This window comes from Dendroctonus ponderosae, unplaced genomic scaffold (assembly GCF_020466585.1).
Source record: "Dendroctonus ponderosae isolate FM_Combo_2020 unplaced genomic scaffold, Dpon_F_20191213v2 Dpon_F_20191213_8, whole genome shotgun sequence".
Taxonomy (NCBI): Eukaryota; Metazoa; Arthropoda; class Insecta; order Coleoptera; family Curculionidae; genus Dendroctonus; species Dendroctonus ponderosae.
The window spans coordinates 5,434,884-5,453,997 of record NW_026019016.1 but is presented as its reverse complement, the minus strand read 5'-3'; the positions used below and the strand labels follow the sequence as shown (position 1 = coordinate 5,453,997).

At 40.5% G+C, this 19,114-nt stretch overlaps 2 protein-coding genes across 11 annotated transcripts in view; both read left to right on the top strand.

Moving 5' to 3' along the window:
• The first annotated feature begins 723 nt into the window (after positions 1 to 723).
• On the top strand, positions 724 to 3,566 carry LOC109534284 (homeobox protein ceh-33). Its single transcript, XM_019899882.2, has 5 exons — positions 724 to 1,232; positions 2,445 to 2,715; positions 2,771 to 2,900; positions 3,029 to 3,145; positions 3,344 to 3,566. Exons 1-5 carry the CDS (start codon positions 822 to 824, stop codon positions 3,495 to 3,497), a joined length of 1,083 nt encoding a protein of 360 aa, XP_019755441.2. The 5' UTR covers positions 724 to 821; the 3' UTR covers positions 3,498 to 3,566.
• Positions 3,567 to 5,291: 1,725 nt separating this feature from the next.
• Positions 5,292 to 19,114, top strand: part of LOC109534373 (rap guanine nucleotide exchange factor 6) — a 30,156-nt gene continuing 16,333 nt past the window's right edge. For 9 of the 10 annotated variants that reach the window (XM_048669341.1, XM_048669336.1, XM_048669332.1 and 6 more), the window contains exons 1-3: positions 5,292 to 5,516; positions 10,261 to 10,682; positions 10,738 to 10,821. In XM_048669341.1, coding sequence (XP_048525298.1) covers positions 10,360 to 10,682; positions 10,738 to 10,821 — 407 coding nt within the window. In that variant the 5' untranslated portion in view covers positions 5,292 to 5,516; positions 10,261 to 10,359. Of the gene's footprint in view, positions 5,517 to 10,260; positions 10,683 to 10,737; positions 10,822 to 12,095; positions 12,481 to 19,114 lie in introns of those variants that run through there. The other variant, XM_048669340.1, reaches the window with a different exon arrangement.

Below are 19,114 nucleotides of genomic sequence, written 5' to 3'. Positions count from 1 at the left end.
GCTCATTTGTACATCATTCTAGACAGAAATAAATGGCCTTTTTAGAAAGTGAACCATGGATGGGAAAATGTTGGCAGTTTTCTCAAAAAAGGCTTGAATTCAAGAAGTTTTAGATTTGCGCGGTTTTTTTTTGAGTTGCAAAATCCACTTGAACATGACGCTGCTTTTTTCGAAGTTTCTCAAGAACCATTCGAGCCACAGAATTCGTTTTGGCATCGTTGGATACAGAATTGAATGGGGGGGGTCATGACCCCCCCCCTGGATCCGCCCTCGATCTTTGCACGTAATGGAGCAATTTATGGCTAAACCCCTAGAAAATACCCCACAGTATAAGCTGAGTAAAAACCAGCTCATAAAGGGGTCAAAAAACCTCTTTTTCGAACAGTAACCATAATACAAATAGGCATTGAAATTCGACATTTTAATCGTTTTGTCACATCAAACCGAAAATTTCAACACTAAAGAACCCAATTTTCCCATTCGAACACTACAAGGAGCGACTCAGGCCCAGGAGAAGAAAAAACAATGCAATCCGACACTCTGGCATGTTTTCTTTTAGTGGCATCGCCTGCCCTTAAGACGTCCCTTTGTCCCGAGTACGGAGGCGCGTCCCGATTCGTTCAGGCGGTGTTACGTAACCGGGCAACAAACTTGAGCAGACGCCGGAGATTGGTCGACGATTGCGGGGCCCCGCCCCCAGAAAAACCGCTCTAAATTGGCGTGTGTAAATCAGTGCACAGAAGTGCGGCGACCATGTCCTGGTCACTGCCCATTTGAATCAATTTTCCTATATGAAAACGGTTTAATGGTAATTTGAGTCGATGGAGATGGACGCGTCTTCCGGCACATCCAACGACTCTCAATCGGACAGTTTCACTCAACAATCGACCAACATGAACTACTACACGGATAATTTGTTTTTCGCCACCAACGGCAAGCTGGACGGCTATTTTTCGAATGAAAAGTTTCGAAAAAATTGCGATACGCGACGTTTCAATCATCAATACAGCTCAATCAACAGTGGAAAACCGACAAACGGCAGTGGAAAGTGTGCGGAAGAAAAACGGGTGACAATGTTCAACGAGAGCTTCAAAAAAATCACGGGCGAAAGTGCAAAATGTGCTGCGGACATTTTCAGCTGCGGCACCCAAAATAAGGGAAAACTCGCGGAAAGTGTTGTGCTAAAAGTGGATACTTTTGGAAAGAAAGCCGTTAGTTTCTCTCCGGATCAGGTAGGTACACGAAATATCACCCAGACTGTGCGTATATTGGGTTAATTTTCAAGTTCAATTCTTCAAAAACCCAATGAAAATCTGGTCGTCTGATTTTGCCCGTTCATGTAAATTCAAGATATGTTTTCCAATTTTCGCCCTACTTGACTTGACTCTTAGAACTCTTAGAATTCTTAGAACCTCAGAGGCTGCACTTATCTTGTAAAACAATGAGCGTACGAGTTCAAGAACTCCTAAACAGTGTAAACTTCAGCGTTTTTTGTAAAACTAGCCTTCAGATAGTAACGATTTATCTCAAGTTCACCGAAATGTTCCTTAACTGAGTAGGTTTTTACAGCGGCTTGATATCCAAGTCCCTGCATAATCTACAGGGTGAAATTTCCAGTACTTTTAAGCACTTTTTGATTAAAAACCGGCTGGTACACGCGCAACATATTGAGGAACCTCTTATTGTAAGAAAAATAAAAATCCATGACATGGAAACAGTGGGATATATGTACATAAAAATCATATTTTTGCAATTTTTAAACTAAAAATTTCAAAATGTCCATAATAATTAAACAGTATTTGCATTAAAAAAATAACTTTAAGCCGGCCCTCTCTAAAATGTCACATTGAGCAGGGAATGCGCGCTTAAGCATGTGTATTGTGAATTGCCTAACTGAGGAAAACGACCAAAAACTACAGAGCCGTATTAAGGGCAAGATTGTCATTTGGAAAATTGCAATAGTTTCTATAAAATGAACGCAAGAAACCAAAAGCTATAAATCGCAAGAAATCTATGCTTGAAAATTGTATGTAACACTTTGGTGGCACTTGAAGGAAGTGCAATCGCGACGTTTTGGCAACAAATTCTAGTCTATCAAAAGAGATATACTTCCGAGGCCATTCCTTGAAACTAATAGGTTTTTCGGGTTTTTAGGCCGCCGCTCCGTAGAATTTCTTCATTAAAAGAAGAAATCTACCGAGCGACGGCCTAAAAACCCGAAAAATCCATTAGTTTCAAATTCTAGTCTCTTTAGGAGCGATTCGAGCGAATTAATCATATAATTAGTGTGTTAACGATGGAGATTTTCCTGATAGCAAATTTTTAAGAAGGAAAGCCAAAATGGATTAATTGAAATCTCGTTTCTTCGCTTAAAAGACCTCAGTTCAACAGTTGCAATTTTCGCGTTAACACAGAGTGTTTAAAAAACTTTCTGCTCTCTTTAGGTGCAATGCATGTGCGAAGCCCTGCAACAACGGGGCGATTTGGATCGATTGGCCACCTTCCTCTGGTACCTTCCCGAAACCGACACGCTCCAGAAAAACGAGAGTATTTTGCGCGCCCGAGCAGCAGTGGCGTTCCATCGGGGGTTCTACCATGAACTGTACGCAATTTTGGAAAATCACAGTTTCCACCCACGATGGCACACCGAGCTGCAAACCTTGTGGTTCAAGTCGCACTACAAGGAGGCGGAAAAAGTACGCGGACGTCCTCTGGGTAAGTCCGGGTGTTTCGAACCACTATTTCCAGGCTTAAACCGGACCGTTTTCAGGGGCTGTCGATAAGTATCGGTTACGCAAAAAGTACCCGCTGCCCAAAACGATCTGGGATGGCGAGGAAACTGTGTATTGTTTTAAAGAGCGCAGCCGGAACGCTTTGAAGGAGTGCTATGCTAGAAACAGGCAAGTTGAAAAAAGAACTGTACTGAAGCCTTAAATTGGCAGCATTTTCTTGGATTTTATAATTTAAACTTGCAGTCTCTAAAATGTCAACTGTTGCCCAATATTTCATGGAGATTTGGCAATTTCAGATATCCTACCCCCGATGAGAAAAAGGCGCTTTCCAAGCGAACAGGGCTCACCCTAACACAAGTTTCGAACTGGTTCAAAAACCGACGGCAAAGAGATCGAACGCCGCAATCCAGACCGTAAGTTCTTCACTATATTCCCGTATTAACCCACCACTCACAACATAAAAGCCTCACAAATCCGAACTGGAAAAGGCAATTTAAGGCGTGAATAAACGGGGCCCTGTTTCGAAGGCACGTACCTTATTAATGTCCCACATAAATTATACAGGCGTAGCGACGTTTTTTCACGTTAAAGATTGATTTGGTTTTTTCCAGAGACATTATTTTGGGAAACATGAGCCTGTCCCAAGGGGGTTTGGGCAATCATCATCAAAACAATCTGGATATGGTGGCTTTCCAGGCCGCCTCAAAACTCTTTGATCCAAATGGGTCGGTTACAACGGGCTGTTATGGTGACTACCAAGTTTAGGACGCTATTCTAGATAACTTTGTACATTCTGTATATAAAGCCAGTTGATAATAGAAGGTTTGAATAGTCGATTTTTACTTGTGTGCGCACACAAAAAATCCAATTTTGCTTTTGACATAATGGCGAATGTCGTTGCTCAACACGATACCCGTCAGAGATTTAATGATTTTGGTCTGAATTCTCGCTCTAACAGGAAACGAATTGAACGCTTTTAACATTGGTAGCGCCACCTGAAGCCCATTCAAGTAATTAGAGGATTGTTTAAGTAAAATCCGCCAAAAGAACTTAAGTAGTAAATTGATGAAATAAGCGCATTCGCCAACCGGTCTAACGGTCATAGGGTTTTCTTTATGAGAGAGTTAAAAACCTTTATTAAGAATTAAAAACAATTGGAAAAGCTTAGAAACAATTAATTTTTAAAAGATCCATCTATTCACCAGTGAGGTTTACTAGAGTCTAAAGCACATAAATCACCAGTGGGTTCTTCTTCCATCCGATACGCCTTAATGCATCATGGAACTTAAGTCGCATTCCTGAACAATCGCTCATGGGTTGCATGAATCATCAAATGGACCTCCGCGGACTGGTCAAGTGCCTCAATTAAGACACTTTCAGTGGAGTTCGTCCATGGAAGCAGTCCAGATCGGTATCAATCAACGTAAAACTTGCCGCTAGAGCGGACTTGCTTGCCAGCCAAATGGTCTGATAAGGGGACTTTTATAGGGCCTTCACGTGGTCGCTTCGTTAATTCCTTCTTCGGTTGAACCGAAGAAGGGAGGAAAAAAGGAAGAAACACCGCATACACACACCGGCCGGACGGACAGCGAATGTCTTGCGGTTAAACAAAAACGCGTCGCTCTGCTACGGATCGCTATACCGTAAAACGTAAACGGTATTTTCCGGAAATCTCTTGAAAACATGTGGAAATTTTCGTCTTAAAAACTACACGAAATGTACAGAAAATGTTCTTTATTTCGGACCTGATGAGTCTAGTGTGTGTTTAAGGATCTGCCTGCATTTGTCGCCTCTTTCCGGTGAAAATGATGTAAAACTCGAGACATGAAGACATTTTATTCTCTTCATGAAAATTTCGGTTAAAAATCAAAATTTAGCTGTGTTTTTTGTGCTCTGTGGGTTGTTTGCGACTTAAGAAGCTCCTTAATATGCAAATGTAAAGTTTTTGACACCATAATTGAAAATAAAATCGTCGGTTAAAAATCGGTACCGCTCAAAATAATCAGAAAATGTTGATTATTTCGGATCTGAAGGGTTCATTGTGTTTTCAAAGAGTTGCTTCCATTCCTCGCCTCTGTTAGATGAAAATGATGTAAAATTCGAGATACTTTCTGACATTTTATATTTTTCGAAAAAATCAACCCTCCCTCTTATGAAATTTTCGAACAAAAATCAAAATTTTACTACCGTGTTTTTTGCTTTCATTGGATTGTTTGGTCTAATAAGCGTCCTAACATGCAAATATAAAGTTTTGGGTCCATAATAAGGACGAAATCGCTCAAAAAATGGACAGAAAATGTTGTTTATTTCGGATCTGAAGGGTTTAATGTGTTTTTTTAAGATTCTTAAGATCTCCTGGCATTCCTCGCCTCGTTCAGGTGAAAATGATGTAAAATTTGAGACATTTTGAGGGAAAGATTTTATACTTTTCGAAAAAATACTCTTTCCCCCTTTATGAAGTGTTTTAGGCACAAAATCGATCACTCGGCGATAGTTTTCCATTCGCAACGTTATTTTTCCGCTCAACGGTCTCGAACCCGTTGTCAGTTTTCAGCTTACCTTGACGATAACCGGGCGACGAAACGCGACGTGTGGTGATAGTAGTGATCCGGTCACCTGTGCTTGGTGTTTTTTTGTTTACCTTCTTCAAAAGTGCTTCAACGGCCGCTTTAGCTTTGGATTGTGTGCTTTAGTGCCGGTTTACCAGCGCGACTGGATACGGATTACCATCACTTAGGCTCGTTGGATTACCATCATGTGTGGCTCATTTTGATGATGGAGAAGGTGAGAACGGGGGTGCAAAAATTTAAACTAGTTTCCAACTAAGCCCAACCCCATATCGGTTAGCATGGAGATTTTCGATAATCCGTTATTGTTTACTGAAGATAACAGTGCCGGCCTATCAGTAAACAGGTGAATGAGGTGAATCATCCGATGAGGAGGGCTGATAAAGCCAAAAAAAATTCAAAAACAGTTGTGAATTGAAAAAAAAATGTAATTAAAAAATAATAATGTAAGGTAACTTGCGGCCATTGTTTGAAACCAGCGAGTTTTCTGGGTCTTCATTGAGAAAACTCACCTCTTTCAAACTTGTGATCATTTCCCTGAGTGCTAAAAATACAAGAAAACGACTGTAGCGTTTCAAAAAATTAAATTTTTGCAGTTTCTCTTAGATAGTTCTGCAAAAAAACGAAACTTTCCAGATGCAATGGAAAGCAAAAGTATGCAAAAAAGGTTCATCATCACCGTTCCACCAGAACAACAACAACAACCATCCGCTTGTTGAACAATGAATCGTTTAACGATTTTTCGCAATCCTTTAGTGTGTTCAATAGATTAAAAACCGAACAGAAAAAGAGACTTTTTCCGTTTTCCTTTTCCTTTTTGGCGGTCGCGCAATGCTTAAAAACCATAAAATCGCTTTGTTTGCTCGTTTTTGTTTTTGCCAAGCCAGTTAATTGAGTGAAAGCCTTAGCAACATGCCAAATTGGGTCTAGGCTGTTATCACTTGAACCGAACCAACACTAAGAACGATCCTACGATAAGGTATCCTGCCCCCTTTAGCGAAGAACAACAAAATGTTTCGAATAAATCTCCAACAAATTAAAACAGTTGCTCAGGCATGTGGGTGTCTGATTGAAACAGTAGCGGTGAGATTACCTAATAAGAGTTCATGGCAATTGCAGATTCAAAGAAGATAAATGAGAAGGAGCTTGTTTTTATTGCGCCTCAGTGATGGCTACTCGAATGGAATCCATCGTAGTTCTGAAAAACACTGTTTGCAATCCGCCCACACCCTAAGGCCGAGAAAATCATTGGCCATTTTGTTAATTTATGTGTAATTAACGACTAACATAATCTTGCCGCGAAAACTAGATAAAACCCACTTTTGACCTTTTTTTGTCGAAGGCCATCAATTAAACCCAGCGGCACTGTGTGGGCGCTTAAGAAGCCTCAACTTCGATTTCTCTTCCGAATTAATTACTAGATAGCATTAATAGGGCAAGAGGCTGAGCCTAGAAAAGCAATAGTTTGAAAACCAAGCACGTTTACATCCGCAGTGTCACTGGCTGCTTGATTTCCGTATTAACATATCGAATAGTAAACGAAACAAATGAGAACGAGCCGAAACTAAAAAGCGAAATCGACGAAAATCGTGTCACCCAAGACATCATCATCTCGAGCGAGCTGCTCTGAAGAACGGTAAAAGCGGTTTGCCATGTAGAAACATGAATAAAACCCCAATTATGAGTATGAGCGAATAGATGTGCGGCTGTGGCCAAAAAGCCTACTCAACACTATTTGAAGCGATTAGTGGTGAATGGAATGTTGCCGCAGATAACGGAAGATGCAGCCAGCATCCCGAAGAAGTCGGTCAACATGACAACATGCCGCAAGCGAGTCGATTCTTTTTTTTTCTCTTTGCCTTTACTTTATCCAAATCGGCCTGTCTATTTCACCATGTCCCACTTCACCTGTTCTCAAACTGCAGGTGGAACCTCATTCATTTGCTAGGTGGCTGTTGGCTCAAACGAAGGGGATTTTTCAGTAAACAACGTAGTTTTTAATGCTTCAATGGTATGCCAGGGGCGCACCTAACAAAGTAATTTATATTTTTATCTCACCTTGATTGCCGCACAATGTTTAACAAGCACTTGATATGGCGACATTGTTAAAGTTGATGATTCATATCAGGGTTTGAGTGTGGAAAACTCAAATAAAAGCGCCTAAGGTTAATAGCCCTGAATCATCTTAAAATAATTCGAACTTTGGAGGCTTAATAAACAAGTCGATTTATGTAATAGATTTTTCAATTAGATTTTATCGGGTTTTCGGTTCTGTTTATCTGTTTGGGACTGGATTGGAAACTGGAAACTCCTGAAATTTTTTCATTTTTTTTTTGTTCGGAGAAATGGTTAAAACTTTGGCCATTTAAAAACGATGTACAGTTTACTTTTTTGCCAAAATCGACCTCTTACCCTACACTATTAAAATTTTCGATCACGAATCAAATTTTCACAAACTTGTTTTTGGGCTCATTGATTGGAAGCTTCTTAATATGCAAATGTAAAATTTTGGGTCCATAATAAAAATAAATAGTCGGTTAAAAATCGGTACGGCTCAAAGCGACTCAAAATGGACAAAAAATGTTGATTATTTCGGATCTGAAGGGTCTAGCATATTTTTTAAGAATCTCCGTGTATTTTCGGTCAAAATGATGTAAAATTCGAGACATTTTGATATCTTTTATATTTTTGGTCAAAAGTCAGTTAAAATTTCTCAACCGCGTTTTTTGCGCTGGGATTGTTTACGACCGAAGAAGCTCTGTAACATGCAAATATGAAGTTTTAGGTCCATAAGAAGGTAGAAATCGTCGGTTAAAAATCGGTACCGCTCAAAAACGACTCAAAGTGGTCATAAAATGTTCATTATTTCGAAGCTGAAGAGTTGGGCGTGTTTTTAAGGATCTCCTTGCATTCCGCGCCTCTTTCCGGTGAAAATAATATTAAATTCAACTCACTTTAAGAAAAATATTTGCTAAAATTGACTTCTTGCTATACCATATCCAGTTCCAAACCCACTATCAGAACACACAATACTAAATTGAAAGAGCGCTAAAACCCCCACACTTCGACCGTCTATTTCTTGAAAACCTACAGGAAATCTTTGGGGCACCACAGTGCCAAACCGGTCATTAGAACATCCAATATTGTATTACACGACAGCCAATCGCTTGCCTAATATACAGCGAAAGTTATCCATTTATATTTCTCAAGTCATATTATGGCGCAATACAGCGACATTCTTGTGATCAGTGGCTAATCGGCCGTCCATTTATAGCGTCCAAACCGGAAGTGGATGGTTACATTATTAAAAATAACGGTAAACCGAAAATAGAGACGGCGACAGACTTGATGGTTTTTCACAAAGTTTAATTTGTCCTCCCATCAGTCGAAGTCTCCCAGGCAAAAACTGAGGACGGCAAATTAATTCACCATCGTTTGGCAAATTGGCCGCAGTTTCTTCACAGCGGCCCAATCGGCAATTTCCTGATAATCGCTTTACATGGAAAAAATCATTGCTACTGCTGTAATTGGAAGACCCACAATCATACGTTGCGTTTCCTTCTCGATGTACGGTTTCCTATTATTATTTTTCATGGCCATGGAAGTCATAGTTCAATGACTTCATTAGTCTTTTAATAATAGATCTTTTTGCCTATAATGAATGTATTTTAAGAAATGACCACCGACTTTTTCGACTAACTATTTGGCGGAAATCCCCAGAAATCGTTCGTTTCAAACATATTATTAACCGATCTTTTGCTGGCCTTACTTGCAGTTGCCCTTTTTCACTTGCATTAGTCCCCACTTGTGGGCGAAATAAATTCTATTACATTGAACGGGTAATGTACTTATAAAAACGTTGATTTGAGCTGCTTCTAATGCATTCATCATTCAGCCTTGGAGCAAAATAAGTCAACCCAAGGCATTGTTTGGCTTGAATTAAATGCTTGTGCGCATTTTTTTAATGCTTGAGCCACTTCGTTTAACTCCTTCTGCCATCCGTTAAGTCGCTTCAATGCCAGCCTGTTTCCACTCAATTGTGTTATTTGTCCGCATCAAATTGCCTAACCCCTCAAAGGCTGCTCTCAACAGGGCACTGAAAAGTTGAAAAGTGATTTTCTTTGCCGTGATCAACGGCCGATGCATCAGCAACGGCATAATAGGCTCGAAAACCTAAACTCCGTTCTAACTGGCAGGCCTATAAGCAACATTTCGTCAGTTGTACATCGAAGTTCCCACAGCAGTTTTCCTGTACCGGCAAACCAATTTCAGTATTTTATCAAATTTACCGCCATAAATAACCACAAAAATCGGTACGTTTTCTATTGATAACAAGTAGATTTTGAGGAAATTTGCATCGCATGAAATATCACCCGCATTTTGACCCTAAAGCGGACATTCACCCGTAAGCAGGCTGGAAACCCTCGTCGGCCCCACAAACGTGTTACTTGTAAGCAAACTTCATCTAAATATGGGGAAAAGGATCGGGTATCAATTTTATGCCCTTATGGAGCGATAAATTGAAAAACATGACTTGAGGGCCCAAAGTATCGAACGGGCGAACGAAGAAAAGTCAATTGGATAAAAGAAAAGATGTAAAACTTTCACTAAACCCATGTTTTTACATAAGCAAACCTGAATATAATTTAAGATCAATCAACGCAATCGTTGGCTAACCTCCGGCGGTTGTTGATGCAACTCGTATTAACAATTGGCGTCGAAAAATGCCTAATTTCCGTCGATTTTAATTGGCGCCCGTCCTATATCGAGTTCTTACAGATGTGGGTGAACTCGACAGGCTTAATTAAACGAGAATAAACATTAAAACAACGCCGCAACGAGTAATTAAAACAACATTATTTATCTGGCTAATTGCAATTTTAAACACCTTTCAGTTGCGCTAAACGTGCAACCCAACAAAGAATCTGTGTCAGATTTTAACGCTGAGTGTTTCTTTACAGGAAGTTTGACAAAAAAATGGAAATTCCAAACAAGTGGCAAATCCGACGAGCTCTGTCCCTTGACTGAACCCGACCACCAGAAAAAAACTATGACGATAAATGAAAAAACACCAACAACACCACAAGAAGCCGGTAATTAACGACCATTCGCGACCGTTAACCGATGAACGGGCCAATCATCGGCTCCCTTGGGATGTCCCCGTGCCTCTGCAGCCATCTAGCGGCATCATGACGGACTGGGAGGGCATGTGGCTGCGCGCATTGACACGCCCGCCACATTGCAGATCTCTGCAGGACTTGCAGGTTATCTACTACGGCCTCAGCGGCCTGGAGGCGCTCCAATCGCTGAGGGATTCGAATTTGCGCGCTCTTTGCAAAGTGGTGCGTCACGAAAAACATGTGGCCAACGACGTCTTGTATTAGTAAGTAGCTTAAAACACTGTTTTTCACTCGATAGGCCAATACTTCTCTTTACAGTACTGGCGAACTTTCCACCTGTTGGTACATTTTGCTGTCTGGATCTGTGTTTATTGATGGATCAATGTTCCTGCCCCGATCAAGGTAACGACAAAATTAGTTTGCTTGTGGAAATCGGCCAAAATACAGTATTTTACCCCGGAATTGAAATTTGGCAAAGGTGTTTCACAAATTGTTTAATACAAGGGCGCATCCACCATCCTGTGTAGCAAAACCATGTTGCCGCAATGACGATTTAAAAAGTCTCTTGAGCGATTTTCGAAAACATCGCAAACCAAAATATAAAAAACTATCCGCATGAAAAACAAGTGAAACGAATTAGGTTTCCATTAACATCGGCGGCCTTGTAAAAGTTGATCCACAACCATCAACCTAATTTGTCCATGCGAATTTCCCATTTCGGCTCAGAAGAGCACTTCAAGAGACCCACGCGACGCACGCAAAAAACGAGTGAATAATCGACAAAATCGAAGGGGCGTTTGCGTGGGACTGCAGTTAAAAGAACCGAAAAGTCCACAAGTTCTAATTTGGTCATAAGTGCATAATAAGACAGCGAAACTTTATGGAAACGCTGACTGCGTTAAATGTAAACCGCATCAATAATTATGGGCCATTGTTTGCCGCCAACGACTGATACACCCTGTAGTATACGTGGAGAAAGGTATTCATTAGGTTCAAGCAGTGTTGCCGCCGCCAGCTACCATCAAGTAGTAAATTGTAAAAATCCAGAAGTTTGTGAGTGCTTTTTGAGAATCGCTCTATATGTACAGGGTGTTTCAGTTAATTCATTCACCTTAACTGTTACATGAATTGACAGGAATTTTTGAAAATTTTAACTCAAGCCTAACGAGGCTGTCAGTGATATGGAATTATTGCAATTTAATGAAAAAATGCCCGAGCCCTTATTAGCAATATTAAGCCTTGAGAAAATGGGGTTTCATACCTGGGAATTTTGGGGTTTCAGCCAGCCTTGTGCGACATCTCTTTGGCCATTCCATGCTTTGCAACTGTCCACCAGCATGATTCTGAAGAAAAAAACCTCCAATCAAGCATTTTAAGTGGATTTTTCTTAATTTCACTCGCTTTAAAGTGAGCAGGATTTATACTTTTTGGCATATTTTGGACATTGACAGTGACATGGCTGAAAAACCAAGGTTGCCGATGACTGCAAAACTTTGGTTTAATTGGGGGGACATTCGTAGAAAACTAATTGGGAATAGCACAAAAGGTTTTTCGGTTTCCGTCGTCCATGGTATCAATATATAAAACATAAACGCGACAACGTCGATAATCGAGCCCAGTCGAATTAATCCGAAGCAGCAGCGGCATGGAATTTCAAACATTCCCCGTGAACGGCGTTGTTGTCGCATCCTCCGCAAGCCAGTTTGATTCGGTCAACCGTGGTTGTTGCATTTCCATTTTTCCGTCGTTGCTTCGATTAGGCGTTTTGTTTATGTTTTTTTCGGAAAAACCGCCGATAGTACGACAAAGGGACCGATTTGGCCTATAATCCAGTCGACATTAACGGAATTCGGTTGTTTCGCATCGGAAGAATACGGCGTTTCGGTCAAATAACTTTCCCTTTACCTGAGTTATGGTGATCCAAAGCCATGCCTACATTGAATAATGAATGAATAATTCTTGTGCGACTATGATTTGGTGAATTCACCGTTGCTGTACATTGTGTGAACTTTGTGACTCAGTGGATTTTTGGAAATTATTGGGAATTGCCGACTGGAATGGGTACGTGTTGATTCTCTCGTCCAGCGTGGAAAGTAATAACTTCCTGACGTTTCGCTAGTACGAATGGCTTGCAACTTCAGAGGCGGTTTGCTTGGAAGATGCAAGCCATTTGTGTTTTAGAAACGTCAAGAGGAAATTCTTTCCTACGACGGCCTAAAAGTCCAAAAAACACCAGTCGACTAATAGAAAAAGCCGCTGAAGTAAAAACCTGCCAAGGCTGAATCAACTTGTTGGCGCAACCGAATTTAATTGCACAAATCCGGTTTTCTTCATCATCCAAACTGCTGAGGAGCAACCTGAGTACAACCAACTAAAAAAATGAATTTAACTCCACAAACACCCCCCGGGCTAAACTGACTTAAGAATTTTTCCCCGCACGTTTCGCTCTCAATTACGGTCACGTTCCTCATCCAAATATGATTAATTTGCCCCCCGTGGATGACCCTGTAAAGGGCTGGAGAAGTTTTGCCGCTCGGTTAAATTGAACAATGTGATCCGAGCCCGAGTGGGAGAATCAATAGTGGCTCTGGATGGAATGGTAATGGAAAGCGCTCTTTCGACATGGAATATTCCTGTTCCACGCATCCAGTTTTTCTTCCTGGCCGCCCTTAATTAACGGACATCGATTTTAACTAATCGGCGAAAACATCGAAGGGGCGGTGTTGTGCTGGCAATTGTTTTACGTAGGTATTTAGCCGCCAGCCTGCATCGAATCAATCTAAAACAATCATCAGGCAGGGACATTGAGAGAAAGTGGAGGCAATATTGAGAATCTCCTCACTCCTCACTAAACAGTGGAAATAGAAATGTCCAATCAAGTCTTGTGAACAGCAACGTTTATTATGAGATCGTAATAATCTGCACTACATTGTTCCATTGTTTCGAGTTTTTTGACACGTTTTACGGTTTTCTCTCCCAATGTGTTGCCTCATTATTTAACTACCTGGCGTACAATAATGTCGTTATTCACCTTGTTGTCTTTGGTTTAGGTAGCTGTTAATCATGAATAACTAACTGTACACCTTAGCAACCATGTAGATATCGTGGCGTTGCAGATAAGTTTTCCTTTTTTTTTAAATTGTAACCGTTTCTGGCGTTTACTCTTTGATAAGAAAAACAACGGAGATTGCGGAATGTTTCCTGCAAAACCTACATGACGCGTTTCCAAATCCTCTTTCCGCTCTTTTTATCGCTTTGGAGCAATTGTTTGCTCAGTGGCATCACATTCGCCTTGGGAAATTTGACAGAACAGTCGCAAGTCATTTCATGGTTTATTCATTCATTCGTTCACTAATTGTATATCATAGTGGCCGTAGCACTAATCGGTAGGTTCCGTCTTTTTTATTACCTCTAATATCTGGCCTATTATTAACGTAATAGCTTGCTGTGCGTTTTACAAAGGCACAGGAAATTTGTCGTTACAAGTGCATGTCAATTGGATTTCGACCTGGCCAATGGAAAAGTTCACTTTGCGGGTTTCCACTAAAACAATAGCCTTAATCGAAGCCGGCTAGATTGATTTTTTGCCAATCAAAGCCACAGTGTTTGCGCGTTTCGCCCTCCTCCTGTTGCCCAAACCCATTTGCTCCTTTCTTGCTGCGTGTTCGTCTGCTTGATTTTTCACTGTTAAATCATTGCGTATCTTAGTCAAAGTGACGTTTCGCTAGCAGCAACAGCTGCGCCTTCAGGGCTTGCCAAAAGCAAAACTAGCTGTGGCTCCTCCAAAAGTTACAAGTTTCAACAATATTCAAAAGGGATTTGTAGATGTGGCGAAACTGAGCGAAAAACTTTGAACTGGGGTTTTCAATTAACCCGATTCACGTCACATATTTATGGCATAAAAGTCCCCCCAAAAACAGAGCGCTGTTAACAAAGGCGGCTGTTTTCCATCTTATCGTAAATTCGCCTGGAATTGTTTCAAGTTTAACGACTTTTGCCATCGATTTCCCCCCCGTTCTCGTTCCGTTGGCATATAAAAAAAGAACTCGCCGGTAATTCCATCGCGCATTTACGTAGGCTAACGAAAACAATGTTCGTCAAGGGTTTATTGGGCGAAAAACGGGCGCAAAATGCTTAATTAATTGCCCAAAATGAGCCTCTGAAGAATACGTGTTGGCCCATAGAACGAGGGGTCCACCCTCCCTAACAAGATTACGGTTTACAAGACCATAACCGGAAGCTGTTGCCAAATGTGCCCCAATTAAAGTGTTTTATTAGGACTGAAATAAAGGGTTGCGCCCCCTCGCACTTTTGGAACAATGGAAAGCGTTACAACGGTGTCTTAGGTGCGCAACTTACGAAGTTATTAGTGGAATAGATCTTGATTAGGCCTGAAACTTCCATCCGGCTGCCGCAGTGGCAGCTGGATACTTTCGGCTTATTGACAATGGGCTCATTTTAAGGCGAAAAGGTTGGGGGAAAAGCACTGTATCGATCGGGCTCAGGTAGACGATGAAAACCTCACTTTTCAAGCATCAGCAGTATATTGAAAAAACCACTACTGTTAAAAACTGGGAGACTATTAGTGGCAACGGTATCCCGAGCACAAACAAATGCCGTTAGAATCGATGACTAGATATTTGCAGAATGCCATTATTGCAATTTTTTCGTATCCAACGGAACTGAACCACCGTGTAGCGTGATTGTATTGTGAATGGGCGGCCAAGTTCACTCTATTTATTTCCACTAATTTCCAGTGTTTTTTTTTCACTAAAAAGTGGCGCAAAGTCATTTCAACACTGTGTCTACGGTATACGAATCAGCCTCGTTCACACGCAACACTTCCTAGAGACAACGAGAAAAACAACAAATCGAAGCTTGGGAGACTTATCGGAAGAGTAACGCATTCTGTGCTAATTTTCCTCACACTTTCACAACGTTTAATTGGAAATTCAAAATTTATGTGAAGGCTCGCTGCTTCGCCTTCGCGTAGCTGTAATTAAACCGCGAATATTCATTCCATTCCATCGATATTGTTCTTATCTACTAAATGGGATTAATTTGTCTGTTTTTTGGCGATCTGCAAGGATTTTCCAAATTATCCTACTGAAAATATAGTTGTGGTGACTCTCACATTGATTAAACAGAGCTTGCAGCTCAACCGGTTCTCTAAATATGAGGCAAAGACCAAAAGCGGTTCTCAAGATTCGCATTGATTCCGAATTTTCCCATTTTACGCGAAAACGCGAAATAATTCAAAAATGATTATGGGTACAAAAAAGGACGCATTATGAGGCTCTACTGCACTAGAGCGTTGCAACTCAAGCAGTTATCCAAATATGAGCCAAAGACTGAGCGATTCTCAAGATCCGCTTTCATTTAGATTTTGTGCATGAGATCTAGAAATAATTTCAAAATCATGTTTAGTATAAAAAAGAGCGCATTTTAAGGATCTATCCCACAAGGGCAACTAGAACTTTATAGCTCAACCTTCTATCAAAAAATAAGACAAAGACCAAGAGGGGTTGTCAAGATCCGCACTTAAAACCAAATCAAAGCACTAACTGCGGGCATAAAATCCGATTAATCGGCGAATCTCCTCTAAGTCATCGCCCTGAAAGGGTGATTTATTTAAAAGGCATATCGGTTTTATGCCCCCATGTGCGCTTTATTGAATCAACGGCATTGTAATCCGTTTGAGTCATGTTTAGGCCCTTAATGAAATGTTGGGGAGACGAGATTGATGAATTGTTCTTCACGCATTAATATCGATTAGATGTGAAGATCGGTTTTGCTTTGAACTATAAAACTTGGGTCCCAAAATACTGCAGGGATGATTGCGTTTGGCTGCTGCCAATCGAAAGCAAATAAACGCACCCTTTCCACAACAAACCGCCTTTTAATTGGGCGCGTTAAGGGCTTGAACCACTGCACATGAGAATGGGGTGGCGTCCAATTGTACTGGATTACACAATAAAAATTTAATCCTTGATGTTTCGAGGTTTACGCAACAGTAGGGTGCAAACCAGGCTCTAAATTAGGAGAATTTTTTTTTGGTCCTTCGAGTCGGACCTGCAATAGCTTTTTAGACCAAGCCAAACGATTGCTTTCAATAGAGCGTTGATTAGAGATAGAACACATTGGAAAAAAGGTGGGCCCTAAAAGGATTGCGATGTTTCAACCTGATAACCTAGAAAGAAAATTTCACTTAGTTAAGGTGCACTACGGAAATGAACGCGATCTAGTCCTCCGTCATTAAGGGGCAACTGTTTGCAACTGTTGTCAGTGTAATTCATTGATTTGCAACCAGACAACAATCATTTATTCCTTATAAGGAGCCGATCCGTCCATATGACACAAGTGTCGATAAGTACCATTTGCCAGATGTTAATATTTACTTTCTTTCTCATTTTCTTTGGAGTGCTGTTCAAATGCCACATTAAGAAACACAAACAATTCACGCTGTCTATTTTTTTTACCTTGTACAAGGCGGCTTTATCGTCTCCAAGTCTTGTTAGCCTGATGCGAACAAGCCAAACTAAACTTATCAAATCTAGACAGCTTTAATTGGTGAATCTTCAAGGACATCAACAGGAATGCAGCAGAAACGCAATAAATTGCTCATGTGTGTGTTATTTCTTCACTGGCATTCTCAAACATTATTTGTTTAATTGATCGTAATTAGGTGATGATAACGAAAGTCGCTAAAAATCCTCTTAGTAATGACTGGTCGGATACAGAATCCGACTTTATCTGACGATTACAACAATCGGACCTTCAATGTGGTTGGATTCTTCGATATCAGCTAGTTATTAGTTTAGTTAGTGTTTGGATTTGAATATTGTAAAGTGTATCAAATAAGTCGGATTTTCGCGGTTATTGTACCAAAGACGACAGGCGGAAATTATTTTTCACAGCGGCTTAAAAACTCAGCAAACTTGCCATTTTCCGACTGCATTAATTGCAGTAGTTCCTAAACATCCCATTGCAATTATCTGTTCTTTTGATTCGGCCCTGGTAGATTGGGAGCGTGCGACAAGAACAGACTGGTTTCCGTGGCAACCGCTATTTTAGTCTCTCTCTGGACTGAAGCACGACTTTTTTCGTTTGGTTACGAGGTGGAATCGGTACAATGTTGCTCTTTTAAGACACTTGAACGGATTTCTAGTGTTTTTTTTTATCGTTTCGAGTTGTGGCTTCAAAATGGGTTTTAAAATTTTGAGATTTTCAGCCACATAATCTGAGTCCTAATCGACCCCAAGGGTTTGCTTCATTTGAAGATACCCACTGAAAAGCAGCCTGTTCCCATATGGTTCGCACATAAAACGAATCAGTCAGGTGTGGTTGTTGATTGAGAAATCGTCGGTGGTTTACCGTGCAAAGGGCGAGGTGCGTTCAAACAAATAGTTGCTGATAAGATGGTATTCCCGTGCCATTCGCGTTGAACTTAGAACTTTCACTAAAAATTCGCAGACGTGCACTTGCACAGTCACGAATGACACAGATTCCAAACGCTGTTTGTTTTTGTACAACTCGAGACTGATGACCGTACCATTACTGTTTTAGGAAAAAAGAAAATCGTGGACAGCAGTAGGTTGAATATCGAGCGCGGCCATTAAAAGTGTTCAATGAACATTTTCGACCGGTTTCAGAATTTTCATTGATAACAATCGCCGATGGCAATGAATCTGTTATTGTTACAAATTGCGTATACAGGGGGATTCAAAGGGGCGGATTTATAAGATCCTAGAGGATTTAAGGACAGGAACACAAGGAGAAATATTTCTTCTCTACTGTTTTTACCAGAAAGTTTGTTGATTTACGCACTAAACGGCTGGTTTTTACATAATGAATTTGATGAGTTTTTGGGCTTTTAGATGCAAGCTACTCCTACTTGCACAGCAGGAAGAAATTATTTTCCACTACTGAATCAATAAAAAACCTAATTTGCCTATGCGATCAAATACTTCTTGCCAGTCTTTCAATTTTTTAATCCCTGAAATTATTCCCAGACAAACTTTCAGAGGAATCACTCGGTATAAATACTGGAGATCAAACCGGTCCCACGCGTGCGAAAATTGTATTGAGCAACGAAGATGAACGTTTCCAAAGCCACCAAGAAAAAATTTACTATCGAAATTCATTGCAAGTCTCACTTTGAAAAATTCTCAAAATTCAGCCCAAACCTCCAAGTAAACGAAACTCCAAATATTTATGGATTGAGGTTTGCTCTATCTATTGTAGCAAAAAKTGCGTTTTAATCTCCACTGGTTTRGCAAAAATAAATTTTTGAACAAYGGCGAGTAAATTCACTCGAAATTGATTGCAAGTTTCATTTTGACRAATTCTCAGAATTCAGCCCAAACCTCCAAAGAGACGAAACTCTCGAGGAGTAATAGAGTGAATGCTGCTCTATTTATTGCCACAAAAGCGCGTTTTAATCTCCATTGGTTTCGTTGAAATATATTTTTGAACAACGGCGGGTAAATTTATTTGTAAAATTCATTGCAAGTATCATTTTGAAAAATTCTCAGAATTCAGCCCACATCTCCAAAGCAGCGAAACTCTGAGGAGTAATAGAGTGAATGTTGCTCTATTTATTGCCACAAAAGCGCGTTTTAATCTCCATTGGTTTCGTCGAAATACATTTTTGAACAACGGCGGGTAAATTTATTTGTAAAATTCATTGCAAGTA

Bases quoted from the DNA above. Each gene is read 5' to 3' on its own strand.
- LOC109534284 (XM_019899882.2), top strand. From the start codon at position 822: ATGGAGATGGACGCGTCTTCCGGCACATCCAACGACTCTCAATCGGAC. The intron at 1,233-2,444 runs GTAGGTACACGA...TGCTCTCTTTAG, and splicing joins TTAGTTTCTCTCCGGATCAG to GTGCAATGCATGTGCGAAGC. The intron at 2,716-2,770 runs GTAAGTCCGGGT...GACCGTTTTCAG, and splicing joins AGTACGCGGACGTCCTCTGG to GGGCTGTCGATAAGTATCGG.